Source organism: Chaetodon auriga, chromosome 13 (assembly GCF_051107435.1).
Source record: "Chaetodon auriga isolate fChaAug3 chromosome 13, fChaAug3.hap1, whole genome shotgun sequence".
NCBI classification, from domain to species: domain Eukaryota; kingdom Metazoa; phylum Chordata; class Actinopteri; order Chaetodontiformes; family Chaetodontidae; genus Chaetodon; species Chaetodon auriga.
Window position 1 is genome coordinate 14,817,183 of NC_135086.1, and position 22,364 is coordinate 14,839,546.

The 22,364-nt window shown below is 41.4% G+C and overlaps 1 protein-coding gene and 1 pseudogene across 1 annotated transcript; one reads left to right on the forward strand and one right to left on the reverse strand.

The window, feature by feature from the left end:
- Nucleotides 1–6,095: 6,095 nt before the first annotated feature.
- On the reverse strand, nucleotides 6,096–18,078 carry ednrbb (endothelin receptor type Bb). The gene is made up of 8 exons (XM_076746295.1): nucleotides 17,928–18,078; nucleotides 9,177–10,582; nucleotides 8,924–9,036; nucleotides 8,531–8,735; nucleotides 8,112–8,252; nucleotides 7,899–8,032; nucleotides 7,691–7,799; nucleotides 6,096–7,000 (listed from the first exon to the last, which is right to left on the reverse strand). The coding sequence occupies exons 2-8, from the start codon at nucleotides 9,591–9,593 to the stop codon at nucleotides 6,830–6,832; spliced, it is 1,290 nt and encodes a 429-aa protein (XP_076602410.1). The 5' UTR covers nucleotides 9,594–10,582; nucleotides 17,928–18,078; the 3' UTR covers nucleotides 6,096–6,829.
- On the forward strand, nucleotides 10,478–22,299 carry LOC143330821 (uncharacterized; annotated as a pseudogene).
- Nucleotides 22,300–22,364: the final 65 nt, after the last annotated feature.

Consider the following 22,364-nt stretch of genomic DNA (forward strand, 5'->3'; position numbering starts at 1 on the left):
AAAAAAAAACATGCGACTCTTATGAGAGAACTTTTTTTTTTAAATAAGACCCCCAAGGTCTTTAAACTTTATTATGCATGCGGATATTTATTTTCTGAGTTTGACTGTACCAGAAAGCTACGCTTGTTGGCATGAAATGCAGATCATGCTGTATGATTATCTGACCTATACTAACTATGACAAAGGTTCATCCATCCAGACAAAATGTTGCACATACAAATATGTGCTTTCTCTTTGTATGCATACACTAGTTCTTTACATACAGTAAAACTGGAATACATAAATGCCATATTTCTATTTGCAGCAACCGACTCACAAATGAGCACTTTTTTTTTTCTCTCTTTTTTTTTTTCGCAGCATGTAATAGCAAGGCTTAATGCACTGTACTGTGTTTAATGGAAGGTATGGGACTGAATCCAGAGGCTCAGCAGATCATGTCCCTTTTCTGACTGAGTAGGTTTCAATAAATTCTAATTACAGTATATGCTGGCTTTGATGTAGATGTTTTTTGTGTCACATCTTGTTTCCATGGTTCCACTGGGTGCTTTTCTGATAAAACTGAAGTGACAGCAATGGTTGCCATAACTTCCATTCACAGCTCAGAATCAGTTTGAGGGCAATGCAATTTGTACACACTGACATCTGCATTGATGTGAACTAATGTGAGATGGGTGTCATGGCAATGATGGAAAATATTTCCATAGAAGTGACATGTTTATTAAATAAATAAATCGATATTTTTCTCTATGAAAAGAGAGGAGTGTGGATGCTAAGCTACCAAATAACATGATCACAGAGACGGGCTTCTTTCTTTTTTCTTTCGCACAGCTGTTATTGGGGCTTGTGGTGCAGGCTATTCTGAATACCTCAAAATCAAAAGAAATCAGATTACGATCTCTAAAGCCATATGCCAACTTTCTAAATAATTGAAAGGAGCCATGTTGCGATCAAGACGATTTCACAGAGGGTGATCCAGGCACATCAAATTACAACAGATGTGAAATTGCACCATATCTGCCACTAAAGCCGCATTTGAAACTCTGAAGCAGTGTGAGGAAACAACACAAAGAGATGCTTGTCTCTTTGCTTGGAGATCTTTCCTGGTTTTTGTGGGGGTAGAGGTGCTTATCACATCTGCAGTGCTGATAAGACGGCCTCTGTGCTTCCGTAGGCTATATAATATTAATCCCTCTCCCACGTCTGCAGATGCACTTAAAGGAAGGTGACAAGCATGACATATCCAGGACCTCCTGATGGCTCGTGCTCTGGAGTGCAGCCGCTAAAAGAGCCCCAAGTACCCTCAAGTGATGTAAATTTGCAGGGGGAGTCCAATTTCCATCACAGCACTGTCACTGCCATGGTCATTAAACTAAATCATCCCGCTGTGTGTCACACAGCTCCCATTTTAAAGTCCCCTCAATAATGGAGTTATACTTGGACTGCAGATTGCAGCACAACAGTGAATGTCTGACCTGACAGCAGCTGTAAGAGTATACTGCACATTATTTCATCTTTAGAAATCACAGGCAGGCAGCATTTATGGAGATACCTTGAAATTATTAATTAATTGAGAGACCTTTTCGTATCTTAGTCACACCAGCTGCGGTTCAGCAGCTCTATATATAATCTCTAAAGTTAGCAACTGCAGCTGAAATGTAAATATGATGTGTTATGTGCCTGTTGCTGGTGGCGGTTTCCTTGGGTTTCACTCAGAATATGTTGATACAGCAGCACAAGACAAAGAGCGCAGAGTCGAAGCTCGACAAAAGGAGATGAAAAACATAAAGCAAAAGGAAAAAACACATCACCACAAGCAACAACTCAAAATGGCATTTAAACTGTGAAAAAATACATAGCTCAGAACAACAGCAGTTTTGTTATCCCGGGGCCCTGTTTCTAAAAAACTTGTTTCCTTTTGCCATTCCTCTCCTATGAAGAGAAATGTACCCCCATTGAGTAGAAAAGACGAATGTGTTGGAGAGCAGCTTCAGTGTGTGAGACAGTGGTGCCTTTTTGTTTGCCTCCCCTCTGGAGCCAAGCTTACCCTGGGAGCCCTGCAGGCCAGGGAACAAACAGAGCTTTGTGAGCACTGACCCACTGTGCCCAGCAGCCAGACTGCAAACCTCCACTCCCGTGCTAATAGGAAACCACAGAAGAGGAGACCGCAGCGGCCGAGGGAGGGGAGCTTTTCTCGCATCCACCTGTGCTTTCATCATTGCCCACCAAAACAAGCAGATTCAGGCGGGGTGCTGTGGTGCTCTGGTGACCACAGAATCAAAAGCTTTTTCACCAACATCCTCTTGGCACCAACACTCAGCACAATACATTTGGGATACCTTAGCCGCTGATTTATTTTGTGGCAGGGATTTGTGCTAATCAAGCCCAAGTACTCACTAGAGCTCCCTATAAATACGTCAATAGCCTGTCATAATTTTGCCTGCTGTTGCCCAAGAGGCATTAGAAGTGTGAATAGAAGTGTGAAGTGAACCACTCCGGTAAACGTGTCCTACATTTGATTGCATGTTTTCCATTACATCCAGACATGAATGAAATAAACAGTAGTGACAGTCCATTTTGCACCTTAACCAGAACACAGAAACCCTTTTAGGCTGGCTCATTATGTTTTTTCTGCAAGAAAGCACTGCAGTACGCTTATAGATGCTGGCATCGTGAAAAACCTGTAACCCGCAGTTTTGCACCAGCAATAACAACCCAGGCACCGAACATTTGTCTTTTCTGTTCTCCTGAATGGTCAGAAATAACATAGCTGGACAAAAAAGGGTGGGTGTGTGTGAAGGGGGTGGGGGGGGGGGGGGGGGGGTACAAGGCTTAAATGCTTTTTAATCCCATGGTTGAGTGACCACTTGCAGCTCTGCCCAGCAGTCTGGCTCTGCCTGCGATTTGCAGGTCTCTCTGAAGTTTCCTTGCCACTGGCTATGGTGCCCGCATAACTCTCTCTCTCTCTCTCTCTCTCTCTCTCTCTCTCTCTCTCTCTCTCTCTGTGTGTGTGTGTGTGTGTGTGTGTGTGTGTGTGTGTGTGTGTGTGTGTGTGCGTTTCTCTCACCGTCCTATTTAGTATGCAAACCCCAAATGGCCATTAATTAAATGCCTGCTGGTATTGTATAAGGAACACTCTTATTTACTTCACTAAGTTAATGCTGCGAACATGTCTGCAGATCTACCTGCATTACATTAGTTACACTTTCTCGGTCATGAAACATTATAGCTATTGTCCTCAGTGACTCAATTACTCTGCGCGCACTGCAGGGATTTTTTTTTTTCTGTGTATTGCACTTGGTTGCATGGTGTCCTTGTTACACTCAAATAGAAAACCTGTAGTGCGGTGGGTCTAAATTGGACACAGTGCTGGAATTTGCACCATTGTTTTCCTATAGGGACACACTGTATGTGTGACAGTTAGTGTGGTGGAGGCATCCAACCTGCACTGGATGTCAAGAGTGTCTCACAAGAGGTGGGCAGTTATCTTTATTAAACAGCAGGCATGGGCTCTCTCAGAGGACGCTGTATAACCAACAACACACATTCTACTCCCTCACCCATATCACCATTTTTTAACCCTGTGCTCGGTGAAATTTAATTTGAAAACACATGCCAATGAGATCAATATTAAAAGATTCTCTATCAGAATATGCCATTTGTCAAAACTTCAGTCACCCAAGGATGTACCCCAGAACGTGCACATCCTCTGGTGGGGTGCTTAAAAAGAGCTATAGATAGCTCAAAGCAGGATCAAATCAAGACTTCACATCTACAAACTGTAATAATAAAAAAAAAAACCAAGCTCCTCCACAAAGCAATGTCAAGAGGCTTGCCACATGAAAGCAGAAGTTGTCCAAAGAGTTGTGGGAAGTACTGACAAAGTTTATGAGAAAAAAGTAAATGTGTTTTAATCCTCAGCAGCACGTGCAACAATGAGGGAGCCTGAGCCTTTAGATATGCCACCCCGGGGGCAGGCTCTATACTTAAGGCTTACAACAGCCTCATTATCTCCCTCAACTCACATCAGATCCTAGCAGCAGTTTGTCACAGGCAGGCTCCTCTCTGCCAGTAGGCATCAGACCAATCCTCCTGCAACACTACTGTACATAATTGCCATATGGACAGCATTTTGAGCCAGACTGAAGACTAAAAAGCCCTCCAGGCAGATTCCCCAGATAACTAAATGAATATTTTATCTCATTTCCATCTAATTTGCACCATATTATTATACAGAACTGAAAATTTTAATTAATTGATAGAACAGATCAAACACAGGTTTACACTTTGATTTTCTGGAGCTGTTATTTTGATAATTTGCATGGCTTTTTTCCCATGCCAAGCTCTTTAATCTCCCAGAATTTCAGCATCTCTATATAGAAACACTATAATAAAACATACAGCAAATTAATAACTGTCAGCGCACATGAAATGCTTGTCTTGGTTGTGTGAGCTGTTCCAGTGAGAAGTCCTTTACCTGCCACCCCACTGATTAATTAATTTCACACTGTTTAATTAAATCCACAGTCTGGGGAGTCTGGGCAGCACCGTGGGGAGCCCTATCTGAGCCTTGTGTGTACAGAGATTACTAAAGAAGGTCTCAGACACCCACTCTCTCGCTGATGTTGACACTGACGTCACCCTTCTCCGGATACCAGAGCGTGATTGTGTCAGTGTTATCTGGCTGTTGTGAGCTTTTACTGCTAGGGACATGATAGCACTGCACCATTTGTTGATTATCTGCATGCATTAAAGAAGGAGACTGGAGCATTTGAAACAAATTAGCATTTCAGCGTCTGTTGAAGTGTGCTGCTGCGTTATTTCCATAAAGTCAAAATTGCCATAAAAATTCAGTATGGAATTAAAAGAGGAGCAAAAAGCAAAAAAAAAAAAAAAAGAAGAATACCCTGCAGAACAGATTTCAAACTATGTACATGCATATGCAACAGAAACAAATACAAATACATGGACCATGTTATGCCGGATCAAAAACAGTACAGATTGGCTTCAGTGTAAATGAGCATGTTGAACTCCCTTATCCTGTCCAACACTGCTGTATCCAACAGTCAAAGCCTCAGAGACACAGAGACACTGTCTCTCTTATGTCAGAACAGAGAGAGGTGCATGACAGTATAGCACAGCAGGCAATATGACTGTGTGGGCTGGAAAGCACGCATGTTACTTTCTCTGTTCTCTTGAAACATATTTTTGGCATCTCTAATCACAAACAAACACATTTTGAGTCAGATGGCTCAAATTTGTCTTCACAGTGCAACTGAAAAATAAGATGACATTAAAATGTCACGTTTTCTACAAGTCGGAGGACTACGATATACTGAGAGGATTACATTGATTCTCGTTAATCTCCAGTATTAACAAACCTAAACCTGACTCTAACTGCTCAATCTAGTGTTTATATGTGGAGGAACGTGAGGATAATTGATTAGGTATATAAAGATGGCAGCCTGTTGGTTTGATCTGGAACCAGCATTTCCTTTCGCTCTCTGTCTGATGCACTGAGACTATAACGGCAACAAAGCACTTTGTACAATGGCATGATGAAAAGTCATGACACAAAACGAAGTTGCCATTTTTGCATGGCTTCATTTCAAGTTACAGAGTCTTAACTTGTATTTTTATCAGATTACTTGGGGAAAAAAATAAAGCAATGTGTCAAAAGTGCAGTTATGTAAGATTTAAATATGGTGTTTTGTCTTCACAACATATGTGTTTGTAAATGAAGGGAAGCACAAGATGAAAGTTTAATTCAATAACCTACAGTACTGTACGGAAAAGTTTAATTAGCTAAATGTAATGAAGTCACGTCTCTTCTATACAAGCATTCACACGATTTTATACAAACAAACAGAATCTTTCCAAACAGTTGAGGGTTGTGCTCTTCACTTAGACGAGATAAACTTTTAATAGGCATTCCAGCACACAGCATCAAGACAGTTTTGCAGACTGATACAGTATTAGCTGGAAGAACAGCGCTCTATTTGTGCTTGCCTTGTCCTGTGACAGGGAGACCTATCAGGTGCTCATCTCTACCCTCCGCCCCCCCTCCCATCCTCTCTCCTCCTGACCTCATTCTGTCATCTTCGTTTTCCTTCTTCCCCACTCTCAGGTCTTTTATAAAGTGTCTCCATGCATTACACATTTAACAATGCATTAAAAATAGGCCACCATCAATCAGTCATTCAGTGGCGGAGACAGAATCTACTTGTGGCACCAATTTGATATGTTTCTCAAGGTTTAAGAATGAAAGGAACACTATAAACTCTTAGGCTGCTGTGTATGGCAAACTTCACAGAGATGAAAACACACATTCATGTGCTAATAATACACCGTACCCCCCATACAACCCACCGTAATAATTTTGAATTCCTATTTGCTTGATTTCCTAAGGCACAGTGTCTTTCCAGAATCCAGAAGCAGAATCAAAATAATACATATGCAGGCGGCAAGCCATGACAAGATTTCTGTTGATGGGTGCCAGGTTAACATCGTGCCCAAAACAGTGATTTGAGAACTGTGATGCATGATACAGGATAGGTACGAGGTAAAATCTGATGTAATGGTTGGGAGTGAGTCAAGCCCCAGGGGCAAATAGTCTGAACAGTCTGACTCCAGGTTGCTCATGCCAAAGCAGATGTTCAACTGACGACAGCAGCACAAAAGACAGAGCTGCATGTTATTCACAAGGTTTTTCGTATGATTAAGATGGCATGTCAACGCTGCTGAGCTGCTGCTTTGATAGCCATGTATATACCGAATAAAGAAATATTAAAGAACTCTCACAAAGGATTTCCACAGTTCCACGCGAGTTTAGTTAACACGGCAAGGTGTTCCCCTGCTCAGGTAGAGGTGTGGAAGTCTGCTTGTGAGCTTTGATGTTGCAGCTCTGCTCCGAGGCTTGATCCTGCGTTCTGGACTTCAAAACAGACTGCACCTCGTCATGGGTGACGCCTTGAAGAGGTAGACGCCAACTGCACAGACATGCCTGAAGGACCACACGCACAAAGACATTTGGTCAGAGGACAGCACAGGCATTCACCGTCAGCTTCACATGGAGAAAATGTCCCATTGTGAGGTTTATTTATGTGTGCAGTGCAGTCTTAGAAAGCGGTTTTATTCCTTTGTATGATTCAGGGTCTTTTAATTAAAGACACAGCGGAACGTTGAAAGGAAAAAGGAAAATGTAAAGAAAGAAATGTGATTATTGTTATCATTTGCAGTATTAGTGCAGAGGACGAGCAGTTCTTTGTGGGCTGTGGTGCGCAGACACCCGATGACAGCCGAAACAAATCAAAGCATGCTTTAGATATGTCCTTCTGTGCTAATACAATAAAGGCTTTTAAAACATTTCCCTTGAAAATTGCCTTGAAGCTATGTTTTCTTCCTCCCTATCACACATCACTCTGATTCAGTGATGAACTGTCTGGTAGATTGCCAAGTGTCTGGTTTTTTGTCGGGTTTTTTTTTTCCTTGACAATGTTTTTACAGACCATTTTCACTTATTACCCCCTCGGGTCATTGCTTGCTCCAGTCTGGCCATTTTATAGACATGACTCCATATGTCCTGGATGACACATTCGATAGTTCATCTGATGAGGATCACACTGTTTTCAATTGAATAGTGTCCTGCATAGGAACAGCTGGAAAACAAAAAGCGTGTGACAGCATATCTTACCTTGAAGCATCTGTTAAATCTTTTGCTGACCACGTACAATGCGATAGGGTTGACGCAAGAGTTGAGTGATGCCATGTTAATGCCAAAATAGTCCAGGATGAGAAAGGCGCTGAAAAAGGGGGATAAACTTAAGGTGTTAATCAGACAAAAGAGCACAGACCAGGTAGAGAACAATGAAAAGAAGTACTGAATTCTTCTTCATGCTCACCTCAGCAGCTGACACCTATTAGGATCTTTCTCATCATATAAGGTTAATTTCAAGATCCTGCTCAGGTACAGAGGCAACCAGCAAAGTGCAAACACAATCACCAGGCAGAAGACCGTTTTTGCCACTTCTCGTCTCTTAAAAAGGAAAGTTGATTTGAGAAATGTGCAAAAAAAACAATGCAAAACATGCTTGAAAGTGTGAACTACTACTTACCTGCTTAGTGTGGTCACTTAGCGTATTCTCAGTGTTCTTCAGCATTTTCCTGGTCATGAGTGCGTAGAAGATGGCGGTCCAGGCCAATGGCATGCAAAAGTAGAAGCCAAAGAGCCACCAGTCCTTTACTGATTTATAAAACTGTTGATTGAACATGACAGAGGCCCACAGTCAGTCAGTGCCACAGATGACATGAAGTCCAATGGTTGCTACGTTACAGCACGCATAAAATAATATTTCACACAGATATAGTTTCACAAGGACATCTACAAGAACGAGTCGGGCATCTGTTAGATGAAATCATATGAGAGCCATTATTCATTTCATCTCCTACCAACACTTACTGCTGTACGTTGGGTGTAAAAAGACAATCCAATCAAAACACATGTTGATCTGTTTGTTTTATCCTGTTGCATTACCTGCATGAACTGTGCGGTTTGCATGGGATGAAGCAGACATATTCTCAGATGCTTGTCTTTATAGTCCATTGTTATCATATCAAAGCCGACAACTTCAGGCACAGCCAGCAGGATAGAAATAACCCATATCAGAGTTATTTCGATTGCTGTCCACGCTGAAACCCCAATGCCTTTGATTCGATTCCAGGATACTACAGCTCGATATCTGCTCAAATCAATGGAAAATGTTATGGCTTGGGGGACTGTTTTGTCTGTAACAATGATACATTTTTCAGTTAAAGAACATTTCAAGGGCTAATGCTTAACAAATCTGTCTGCTTGATGAAATACAGATAGCAGCAGACAAACAGTGTTTCCTTGTAGGGCACAGGACAGTGCTGCTTATCTCCTTACCTGTCAACACTCAGAGCACATAAGCTCAACACAGTAATTCCAACAGAGGTTTTCTGTAGAAAGGGGACAAGTTTGCACAGCACCACACCGAATGGCCAATCTTCTGCCATGAGCTGAAGCAAAAACAAAGGACAAAACCAGAGGGAATCAGTTCAAGGTGAGATTGAAGTTTTAAAATGGATATAAAGAGACCAGGATGAGGTGCAACATTGTGTTCTCATTGTAATTGCACAGCGTGAGGGGAGCAACTCACCCTGTATGCATTGATTGGGATGTCTATCACGATGTGGATTAGATCCCCCAAAGCAAGGCTCGCAATGAGAATGTTTGGTCCACTTCTCATGCATTTGTTTACATATATGATTTTTAGTAAGGCTGAATTCCCCACTATGCCAACGACGAAAACAACAAGAGAAACCACAGTATTGACATATTTGAAGGCGTCTCTGATTCCAGCCGACTCTGAGCACATAGGAGGGTGTGGTGTTTTTGGTCCTGCTTCTCGAGTTGGATGAATTGAGCTGTTGGATTTCTGTTTTTCCAGTATTAAAAGACCAGAGGAGGCCGTTTCAGAGAGCTCAATTACAGCGAATGGTTCTGAATGCTGATCACTGGCCTCGACTCTGATGAGAATATTTCCCAAACAAAGAACCAGAGCTACCGTCCACATTGTTGATGATTTCCTCAAAAGGCCCTGAAAAGCTTTTCGCCAGCACCAGACTGAAAATGAGAGTGGAAATAATTAGCACTGCATCTTAGCCTTGAGATTTACAGCAAAGCATTTAGGTGAGGAGAAGGATTAATTCAATTTCCTGATCAAAAGGCAACAATAAACAAACAGCACTGACACAATATGATACTCTGAGTTATGCCAGCTTACCTTTAGATGTACAAAATCTGCAGAAAATGAGTCTCTGCAATACAAAAAAAGGCTGTATGTTTAAAACAAAGCAAGACTCTGCTACTACTTTGTTGCTGTGCCTGCTATAAATGTTTGAACCCAGCAGAGGGAAATCAGGGTTTTATACACGAAGGGATTGTTGTCAACATTAGTCATCGATCTGTCAGTAGTGACTGTAATTACTTCCCTTGATGCATCATCCTCAATAAAAGGATGGTGTTGAAGTGTATTGTCTGTTATCACAGGGTGAGATCATTATATAGGATTCAGTGGGGATATTATGTTACCATTGTTTCCCCTTCTTTCACTAAAAGTTGGCCATTTTTTTGTTTGACATAAAAGTTCCACACAAAATCTAAATGTAGCAAAATGTCTATTTTAGTGAGAAGATGATTTTTTTTTTTTTCTCAAAGCCATAGAGCCTGTTTCATTAAACTTAGAAGTCATCATTAGAGAATGTAATGGGAATAGGAAAACTGTCTTCTGCAGCTATTCGACGGTTTGGATGTACACGAGCCCGATGCAAAACTACTGTCGGGCAAATGCACTTGAACAATAACAAAAATGATACAAATGGAACCGTGAAATATTCAGCGAGTGTCCTCTTGAGATTTTAGTTGACACGTCAGGTTTTTTTTTTAAAAAAAAAAAACATGAGTCAGTCTCCATCCTACCGCGGAGACTGTGCCTCTGCATCTCCTGAGAGTCCTGAAGAAGGTGACTTCTCCCCTCGACAGCTTTGTGACAACCTGAAGAGCCTGGAGGAGCACGAGACAGAAGACCAGAAAGATCCCATTGTTAATAACATACCAGACGACTGCTCCAGCTCTCCTTTGAACACTCAAATCTGCACTCCACTAGCGACAAATGACCTTGGGAAAGCATGTGCTGGCATGCCTCTACAAGAACAATCGATTAAGAGGAGTTGGTTAAGAAAAAGTATGACAACTGTTCACAGACAGGCTGTCTATATACTCTGCATTATTACAGCTTTTTCCATCCATATAGGCCATTGGAGAGAACAAAGATGCTTCAGTGCACACGCACGCACACACACACACACACACACACACACACACACACACACACACAATTTTATATATATATAAATATATTTTAACATGCCACAGCTGTCTGATTTATGTGCAGTGTTTGCTAACGCTACAGTTACTGGCATAGTCAAAGCGAATGCAGTTTCCTTTGAACACATGCATGGCTTACTACAGTTGGCAATCCCCCCCTCTGACGGATAAAGGTGGTCTAAAATGTGAAAATGTGAATATCATACTCAAAACACGAGTTTGAAGTTCGGTCATGACATTGTTTTTAGGAGAAAACAAACAGTAACATAATCAGGTTTGTACAACCTCTGCTGAAGGTTAAAATTTGTATGCTAAGCAGCTAGCCTAACTGATATTACCTTCACACTTAGTTGGCTTGTTAATGGTTATTAATCAGCAAACTAAGCGATCCATAATTTCAATCCCAGCATGCACTGGGTGATTCTATGGTACAGTGCCAGAACAGGCTTTATTTCAGGGCTTTTATGTGAAGTTTCAACTTTAGCCTCCTACCTTGTTTGTCACTTTTAGCTCAGCAGGCAGCTGTTTTCACCAAAAGCCTCTGTTAAAACCACAGTGCAGCTAACACGTTAGCCAAAACAGCTTTATGAGATGATAATATATCAGATGTAAGTCGTTTTTAGCCAAAGATCCACTAATTTACCTCTAAGATGAACAGAGTTGTTCTGGTAGAGCATTGCTGTAATTCTTTGCCTCCTGTCTCTGTTCTCCTGAGCTTTCCGGGCTCACCAGAGTTCATGGAGGTACACGTGCTGGATGGAAGATTCATTACTTTGGTGAGCACTCAGACCCAGACAGATTGGGAGTGGGAGGAGCAGAGTCTCTCTTTCAGCTGTCAGGGTAAGCCATGTCATCAGTTTGGGCACGAAGGGGTCACCTGCTCCTGCCCCCTCTTGCCTCTCATGACTTAGACATCTGTCAAATTCCCAATTATTTCTCTCTTGTGCAGTTCAAAAAGAAATTGAGGAGCAGCGGTTGTTGCAGGCAGAGGTGGTAAGCGTGGCCACTGATCCTGATCTTCACAGGTTGCCTGTTCGTGGTGGAAACTGTGTTTTATGCATGGTCAGGTGAAGTTAATTTGGTTTACACAGTGCAAATCTGATGGTAGAAAGTAACTTTTTACTTCTACATGTATGTGACAGCTTTAGATACAAGTTACCTTGCAGATTCATATTATTCAAACAAAATATATAATCTACAAATAACCATTACTTTTACTGCACTTTTAGTTTTGGTGTGATTGTATTTTGATGGTAATACTTGCGTAGTTTTACTTCGAATTCATGGCTTTTACTTATGACAGAGTATTTCTACATTGTGGTTTTGCTCCATTTCTTAAGTAAGATCGAAAAAAATCTGCCACCGCTGCCAAAATCACAAATTTGTCTTTGCAAAGGCTTTCCAGTCTGTGCAACATACAGTCTGGAAAGCCCTCTATAAGGCAAATTTACAGGCATTATTTTATGAGCTGTACGAGCACAATATACATATAGGAAATATGTAGGTTACATCCAACAGTATATAAAAGTCTTGGTTTATACAAGTCTTATTGACACCAGGAGACAGAGGAAGAGAGGATGCCAAAAAAGGAGCATGATATACCTTGTGTGGGTCTGCCTCGTCTCATGGATTACAAGCCAGAGCCAAAACAAACTCTTCATGCTGAAAAGGGACCGTCGACTTAGCTCTGTATCTCTATATTGCCCGTAGTGCCTGGAAATGACAGTGATGGCCTTTTTCATTTTCCCAGCAGTAATAACAGTGTGTGTAGGCTATAATATCAGAGGTGGAGAGGTGATTGTGAATCTGTTTTTTTGCTGCACTGTAGGTTCCAGAGGTTGAATCTAAACAGGATGTGCATCTTGCTCAGTGTGACTATTGCCAGCAGCTCCGTCAGCCTTTCACACACAGCGAACTGCTGGAAAGAGAAATAGACTTTCAGGGGGTGAGTGCAGCTTGTTTACTTCCAATAAGAAACCGAAAATAAATTCATTAGAAATAATGACTGTTCAGATTGACTGTTTGTGGTGGGAAAAGGTTCACGGGGAGAGCAAAAAACAAAGAGGAAAAAAGTGTGGAACACTGAATTTTTCTTTTGTTCGCCTCTTTTGCTGTGAGCAAGCTAAACAAATGAGAGAGCTTATCCTTGAAGAGGGAGAGAAATTGGCGCAGAAGGAGTCAGTTTGAAAGATTGATGCGAATGTTCATGCACCCGTCATGAGTGAGGAAGAGAGGGAAGCTGCTAAAGAGCAGGCGAGGGAGAGGTGAGTGCCGCGCGTGCCCTGTCCCTTCTGAAATATTTTATATCTTGCAAGGATCGTGGGGACGGCTGCTGAAGGACACAGACGTAACCGCACTGGACCGCATATATATTGATATTTGTTTAATATATTGCATGCCATAAAAGCACTACATTTTTCTTACTGTTGCTTGTAGCAAGAAATATGAGGAGGCACCTGATTCTCAACATTCCCTCCAGGTTTTGCCATTGTATTGTATATTTTACCCGCTTCTGCAGAAAATAACTTAAATTTCTGATGCAGGTTGAGACATTTGCAACCCAAGAGAAAACCTAAACAAGACAACTTCACTAAGCATGCAACCTTGGGCCCTATAGTAGACAAAAGGTATGCAGTCTTTCATGCTTCTCATTGACAAAATATCAATAAAAGCATAATCTCCTTTGTCTGCTCAGGCTGCATTGAGCTCAAACGTAGGTTGTCAAAGAGATTCCCCACATCAATGATGAGCCTCGCATCCTTAAGATAGATATCAAAAATACTACTGGCATGTTTACGCTGTAGGAAGAGGCAGATGGTGCGCTGGAGGTATGTTTGAAGGTATGCTTTCATAATAACATTGCTGCTGCCATGGCCTCTCCTGAACCAGAATAGGTGTTTTATCAACAGTGTATTCACCACAAAACGTAAGAATAACTTGATTATTTTCCATCACGGCTGAAGCAAGAAAGGAAGAAGTTCTACAAAAGTCGGAAATGTTTTCTCACCTTGTGTCCAGATGGAACGGATAATGTTTTGTATCCTTTTAAGCAGTGCACAAAGTGGATGATCAAGGACAAGGTCAAAGTACTTAATGAGAGGGTACACGTTTGTTCCCTTTGATAAAAGGTTTGCACAGTGTTAATGATCCTTAATAGACAAAGTTATCCTTCTGGGAAAGCAGCCATTATAATATCCTCTGCAGAACCTGCTGACTTCACTTACATAATCTTGGAGCACAAGGACGTAGCGCCCGGCATCAAAGGCATTTTCACAAATAAAGGCCACTCCACATGCTGTCATCCCAAAGGAACGATATGCTAATTTTTACTCCTTAAAAACTGTTATTATACTAAATCAAACAAAGTTTGTATTAAGATCAAGCCTTATGGTAATAGTCCCACATTTTGGGTGATGTGCTTATTCGCTTGTCACAGCAGTACATACGAAGTGACCACAAGCAGCTGGTTAGCTTAGCTGGAAACAGAGTTAAGCAGTAAGCTAAGCTGTGTCTGAAGCAGCAAAATTCACTGACCACAACCTCTAAATTGTATACATATCGAGCAGACAGATATGAGAGCGGTATCAATAATTCTCATCTAAGTCCCCCAAAATGTCAAACCATTCCTTTAATTCAATTAGTCAGTTAGGAATCAAATGTAAATGTTATTAGACATCAAAACTCAATCTTAACTGCATGTTTTGTTTTGTTTTTTTTTTTATCTTTGACACCAAATGGTTAAGATCGCTTAGATTTCTCTTTTGACCAGAGATGGCTTTTTGGTTAACCTGCTGCTCTCATGCTATAGATCAGGATGTGTGTATTGCTAATCTCTGTGGTGTGTCTGAAGGTTGAATCTGACCCCGGTTGGAGGTCTCTGCCTCAGTGAGACAGGAGCTTTGAGGAAGCGCTGGAATTGGTTCTATTTTGACCCGCACGTACGCAACCTTCCCTTCAAGCCTCTAACCTCTGGCCTCGGCCCACACATCAGTGTGCGCGCACACTCACAGGAACACACGTCCGTCACCTTTGCACATCAGAAAAACAGCATGCGCTTCAGCGTGGGGTCAAAGCTTAAGGCAGGTAATGATAAATGCACTGTGAATGAAGCGTTTCTCTTTGTTTTATACATGAAAAATATAGGAGCGTCCATGTCGGACTGCATGCAGCAAATCACAGCAGTCATGAGTGATTTGCACAGAAAAAAAGAGTGGATTTGAAAAGGGTCCGCATGTTATTTTTTTTTTTTATGCTGCTCATTTATCCAGAGAGCCAGGACAAGCCAGGGCAAGACGTTCTGGAGAGATATATCCAAATGACGAGCTCAGAGATTTACTCTCTGCTTGGCCAGAAGCAGACCTGCGTGTCCCACCTTTACAGTTTCATTAACCAGATGCAGCAGCGTAGCAGACAAATGGAAAAGGAGAAGTCACCCCCAGAAAAGATAAAGACCCATCCATGTAAATTAAGAGGGAAATACAGAATCGGCGAAATTGCCAACATTTCTGGCTGTGTTACAGTTTACAGCCTTATATTAGTTCAAACTTCTTGAGTATCTGGTGCTTATATTCGTTCATGGTTACATTCAGACAGCAAGGGGCTTGAGTTTTATAGAAAAATATGGAGAATTTGTGTTGGTAATGCAGGCATTTCAGTAAGCATTAAGAACAGCTTGTTAAAATCTTGGGGAGGTCGGAATCTGGCAGGAGAAAATAAAAAAAATCTGAGGGAAGACGTGAAGGATGTCTGAGTTTGAGGATGTAATATATAAAAGGTCAGCAGGAACAAATGAGTTCCTGCAGATATCATGTGACACCTTTTCATAAGATCTGTGATTGATTCTGTGTTACTGCTTTTGACAAAAGAGAATAGCCAAACCACAGAATTGAGTGATGACTGAAAAACATGAAATCCAGTTAAATATTTCTCTTATGATCGAGACCTTCAACTTTTCAGGACGCCTGACTCCTTAATGCAGCTAGTTCTCGTCATTGGTTTTCCAAAGAGAAAAGGACAAGTTGTGCATACATGTTTTCTACTTTGTAAGAGCACAAACAGACCAGCAGCAACAAGAAGAAGGCACTAAACCATGAGTACACACATGTTCTATCCCCCTCATCCATCTCTCCATAATCCATCTAATCCTGCTTCTCATCTCCCAAAATCATCACATTTTCCCAGCTGAGATATTCCCATCCTACCTAACTAGCAATTACGTGGCATTTATACGGAAAAGAAAGAAAGAAATATCCGGCGTTTGACCAACCGAACAGTCGGAATAATAACATCCTCCACGCAGTTTATGTTACTCTTCTGTAACATAAATATGGTTTCCTTTGGGTCCCTTGAGGGAAATGGCAAGAGATCAAGGCAGTTTTTTAATTGGATGTCCACATTCTGCATGTGATTTCTATTTCATTCTGGAAGTAAACACAACATAAAGTACTTTCAAGTGCCACACTGCATGCATTATAGAACAATGCTTTGGGATGTAAATCTTACAGAGATACAGTAGATAGAGTCTAAAACACATTTCCTCTCCAGGCATTGATTAAACCCCTAAAAACTCATCTACGTTCATCAAAATTACATAAGAAGAAGAAGCAAACCGTGCAGTGTTTCCTACAAGTCATTGTATCAGAATGGTAATATATTTTGTGTATCACTCTCTACATTAGAAATGGTTCCTCAGTTATGTGACGTATGAAACCGTGGCTGTCTGAATCCATTGTTCTGAGACTCTCATTGGCCCGGTTCCAAAGCAGAAAGTCACTCCTGCTTATTTCACTCCTGATACGTCTGCCAGTATATAAAAAACATCCCACTGACATGATAACAAGGTTAAAAACTTGATTTTTATTGGAGCTGGTCTTTTATGGGTGCTACTTTCCTCCATTTATTGCAGCTTCTTTTCATATTGTAGGCATCACTTTCAGTAAAAGTAATTATTTTTCAATCAATTTCCCCAACAACTCCAGCACCTGATAACCTTCTTTTTCTCGGGCTGTTATTTAGTGAACAGTCCAGAAGGCTACGAGAGACAGAGAGGGATAACAAAAGCTGTTTCAAAAATGAAACCCGGGGATTTATGTGATAAATAAAGCATGGTAGTTCCATCCTTATTAAATCAAAACAGATACATCCTGGTGTGTATCGCAGGCTTTTGAAGCACTGTATTCATGCAGTGTCAAAAGGTGACAAAAGAGGCACATATAGGTTTAGGAGGATGAGTCTGATCTTCGTTTCAATGCTGATGCCATTGTTTTAATCTACTATAACAAGTCTAGACCTTCAGTCAACTGCAGACTACTGTAATGATTTATTTCCATTATCTAGTTACTATATATGGCCCACTGGAAGACTGTTAATTAGTGTTATTCCCAGGCCGCTAAATTATTGAGCTCATACGGTCACTGAATGCGGGTATATGGTTGATTTACACTCACACACAGAAACTGCAGATGGCGGGAACCCACTACAGATACATAAATATTCACTTTCCCTCCTTTCTCCCACAGTCAAATCCACATTTACTTTACTTTAGTATTACTGAGTATTACCCCAGCACAAGGTTTTCAGTGTCAGTAATTAAACATTTGGATTTTTTAAAGAAAAAAAGATAATAAACTCTTGGGACATTACTACCTATTGCACAACAGAAGTAAAACAAATTCTTGAAAACAATGAATATACACACACACACACACACGATAAAATGAGATTTAGTTTAGCAGTGTGATATTATGACTTGAACAACTCTAATGGCAATAGTGAGAGACTACAGAAGAAAAGACAATAGAGGAGATGCTTGTGGAGAACCTCAGTTTCCTCTTGTTTTTTTCTCCTGTTAACACGTCTGCCATAGAAACAGTTGCGTATTGGTCGGTAGTTGCTATGGCACACTTGGAACAAAACACGCCATTTTCATTTGACCATTGTGTACCTGATTCAAAGTGTTGTTGTTTTTTTCACTCGTGAGTCGAGCTTGTCACAAAGATGAAGACGCAAACACTTGACTCACCAGGTGAATCAGCTGAGATGGATTCAACAACAAACCCTGGACTTGTAAACGCGCGGAGGTCAGGTGAGGAATGGCACTTGAGTCGGCGCATCATGAACAGTGCAGCACAGCTGATGGTCATCGAAGACAGAAAAGAAACAAAAAAGGTTGCCTGCATTCAAGGATGGAGAGAAAAGAAAAGAAAAGAGGAATCCATTATAGGTTTTCTTTCATGGACGTGTTTTCAGGTTGAACACAATCAGCACATGACATTATGTTTCCCGTTCAGCCTGCAGTACTTGTGGCTCGACAGCTCTGCTGGATTGTATTGCACATGCTTTGAGCAATTGTTAATAATGAAGAACTGGTTTCAGTGTAAGGTCATGTGAATATCTGAGGGTCCATGCACTTGAGTGCACAGTTGTCACGAGTCACTTTCTCTTTTCTCTTTTTTTTTTCTTTTGTTTTTTTGCTCTTGCATTTGCAGACTGCCATAACCCAAACCAACAAACATCGCAAGCTCCTCACAAGAATTCATGGTTGACATCCAAGCAGGTGGGTGCGTTAGGGTCGGGTCAATAACCCAGAAGATGGCTCCTAACAACAAAGTGACAAAGAGTTATTCTAGCTTTAAAACCCACCTCTCTCTTAAAGTCCTTGACAAAGTGAAAGCTTTGCCAGGATACTCAGAGTACGAGAGGTTTCTCTGAACTTGACAGTATTTTTATGTTATTAAACGTACATTTGAAAGGCACTTTGCGGAGAAACTGTAGACAAATGGTGAATAGATGCAATTAGCATATTTGGGGTCTTTTTGTGTGTTGTAGAGATAATTTCACCACTGGCAAAGAAATACCGAATTTGAGTTTTCATAGCGTTGTCTATCCTTGTCACAGTGTTTTATCTTGTGAAAGATGATATGACATGGTATCCAGAGACACGGTTTTGATTTATTCATGAAGCACAAGTTAAAGACCTCAAAGAATTTAATAAATTATGAAGTGTCTTTGTTTTTTCCCTCCTCAGAACGCTCCTAAAAACATGAAGTCTGAGTTGGAGATATCCCCAGATAATGAAGTGTTGGATTCACTCAGCAAGGAAACTCCCCAAGCTCCCGCAGCCTGCCAAGGAGAAACTGAAGAGTCTTTAACTAATCTGGACAAGGTATGGAGGGAAATGCCACATTTAAACTGCTCTTTTTCCTCTTCGTGTATAAATATGAATTCATTTGTGGAGCGTGGAATTAGTCTGCGTTCGGCTCGTATCAAAACTTGCCCGTCTGCGCCACTGCTTGTTTTGAAACATGCCAGGCTGTCACATGCTTCCTGAATACCTCATTAACTGAAAAGAAAGAAAGAAAAAAAGAAAGGAAATATGATTTATGAAAGAAAAAAAAAAAAAGTGTCTACTCCAACAGTGTTTTCAGATCCCCAACCTCAAGTGGATGATCAGACTCATCAGAGCAGGCGCTGCAGACTGTGCTGAACATTTGCTGCCAGCACTGCCAGCAGCTGAAGAAACCCCCAGTGACCAGTGATCAGATAGCCAAGAGTGTTGACCCAAAAGAGGTGAGAGAGTGAGAGTGCTACCGCTGTTAATATGGTGACATGCACATGTCAAAAAAAAAAAAAGAAAAGAAAAACTGACTGAACTAGAAAAAAAAGTGTGATTTTGCTCATTTTGCCAGTTGCTGAATGAAGAATTGCATTCAGTGTTAATGTGAGCAGCTCGGAGCTGAGATGACACTGGAAGCAAATAACAGCCGTGATCACTCGATTCTGACAAGCAACCCAAAACCTGACTGTGGCATTTAATCACTGCTGAATATTTAATGTGCAAACCGAAATGTCACTAAATGTATAACACTGAACTATTTCACAACAAAGACCTTCTGAATTCAGGTGGTGAAATTTCAATGTAGTAATTAAATATTGCATTTTTTCGAGAACTCGATTGAGTATTTTTGGCCACGCATGGCTCAAAGAAAGGTCTGACAACTATGTCGGTCAAGACTGAAATGCTTCAACAACTGCTGGATGATTATTATGAAATCTGGTACTGACATTCATGGTCCCCAGAGGATGAAGCCTACAGGCTTCAGGGATCCCTTCACTGTCCCTTCAGTGCCGTCATGACGTTGACATCTGTGGTCAAGAGTGACAATTAATGGACAGATTGCTATGAAATTTAGTACAAATATCCATGAAGCAGAAAAGATAAATCCTAATGACTTTGGTGATCTTCAGACTTTCTCTGTAGCGCCACCAGCTGGTCAGTTTGTTTTTTTTTTCAATTAGAACCTTATGCTTTCTGCTAATTGATATTAGCATGCTAACATACTGAACTAACATGCTGAACATGGTGAACATTATACCTGCTAAACATCAGCATGTGGCCATTCGCAACCCAAATGTGGATTTTGATATTTAAATTTCACTGATGCGATTTGGGTCACCTGATTATTGTGACTTCAGATGAATGACATGAATTCAGATGGTTTTCAAAGTAAAATATTTGAATGCTACAAACGATGTTGTAACTGTTCACATTAAGTATTCACCAGTGGATAGGTTTCACATTTAATCTCTTATTTGCTTCCACGGGAGGTAATGATAAATATAAATAAATCATCACTGCAAAATCCCGAAGAGTCAGAATTCTCCATCTACAGTCGTCCTTTTTTCTCTCTTTGTGGAAGTTTTTCTGCTGTGAGAAAGCACTGAAGTTATCAGAGATTTTGCTGAAGGGTGCAGCGGTTATCACTGAGGAAAGCGTGACTGATAGGGGCCCAGCGAAGCAGAGAGATCAAAGGTCAGGATCGCTCTTGTCCATTATTGGCTTCCACCATTAAATGGTTTTCAAATTAAATTTCCATGCCATTGAATCTCTGATGCTACGTTTTCCATGACACACCGCAGGCTGAAAGGTTTGGAATTTGAAAGGAGCTCCGATTGTCAGAGCCCTAAAGCAGGTTACACACACACACACACACACACAGACCATGTACCACAGACAGATATCTCAGCCAGATCAAATTTAACTTCTCTTCCCCTTGTGTTCATCCATGTCATGACACTTTTAACTGCAGCACAGGACACAAACAACAAGCATCTGCCACCCGACACAACGCAGGGACTGCCAAGAAGGAAGATTCGCTCCCTGAAGTCGAGGATTCTGAAAACGCTTTCTCTTTACACGGATAAATTGGACAGAAGGTGTTGTCATATGTTGAAATCACGACTCAAGTGAGGGCCCATCAAGACTACATCTGAGGGTATTGAGGCCCACATTAATTATTCACTCTGTTTGGTTGGACAGAGGATGACACCGCTTGTCAAACACTACAACGATGGTCAAACATTTATTGTGATCTTTCCACATGGAGCTGGGCAGGTGTGGTATCCTTTACAGTGAATCTAACTGACATGATATCATAAATACGTAATGTTTGATTGTTCGCCTTAATCATATTTTAAAGCTATCCATTGGGAGGGCTTGCTATTCTTGTATCGGCTGCACATTCAGCTGACTGGTCTTGCGAGCAGGGGACGGGGCGTCTGTCATGGCAGCAACAGCTGTGTGTGGTCTCACTGGTTGTTTCGCTATTCCCAGTGTTTTATTGCAAAGTGTAACAATAGCTGCCATCAATTCATTACATTATTTTGTAATCAAAATCTAATTAATTATCACCAGCTCTCTGTAGAAGCATTTCAAGTTTAGTTTAGTTTAATTATTGATAAAACCGGCAGCAGAGAGAAATAACAGTCTGTCTGGGTGGGACAATAAAACCCGCGAGGGGCTTATTGTTCACAAGCTGCCTCTCTTTATTAGGGTGAATCTGACTCCATGGGGAGGCACCAACTGCAGTGACACAGGAGATTTGAAGAAAAGCTGGAGCTGGCTGGACAATGGGAATCATGTCCATGCTCCGCCCTGGCAGCCCCTCCGCCTGACCGTGAGCTTTACACTCAGCATCCACATCCGCTCCCAAGAGCACATCAGCATCACTTTCACCTCTGGCCAACGCAGAGCAAAATTGAAAGCAAGTTAGTGCGGCTTGTGATATTAATAATCATTTGCAAGCCCAGCGGAAAGTGAAGAACAGACCCCAATTTTAGGCCAAATCACGGATTCTGCTTTACTTTATATTTCCTCGCTGTCGTAGCCGAATCAAGGCAAAGGTCTAACGCTGCCGGGGCCTGACATGCTTCAGAGGTATCTGCAGCAGAGGAGTGCAAAGATCAATGTCCTACTCCAGAACATCCAGTCCCTCATCACCTATCAAAAGACTGTCAGTTCGCAGAAGGTCAAGCCCCGGCAAAGCCTCATCTCACAGATGGAAAGACAGCGGCTGCCAATGAAGCAGCAACAGTCTGCCAAGAAGACCCCCTAAAGCCGAGGATGTCCTTGAATGGCAGTTTCTCATTTGTGTGAAGTGACTCGTACGGTCGTGTTCCG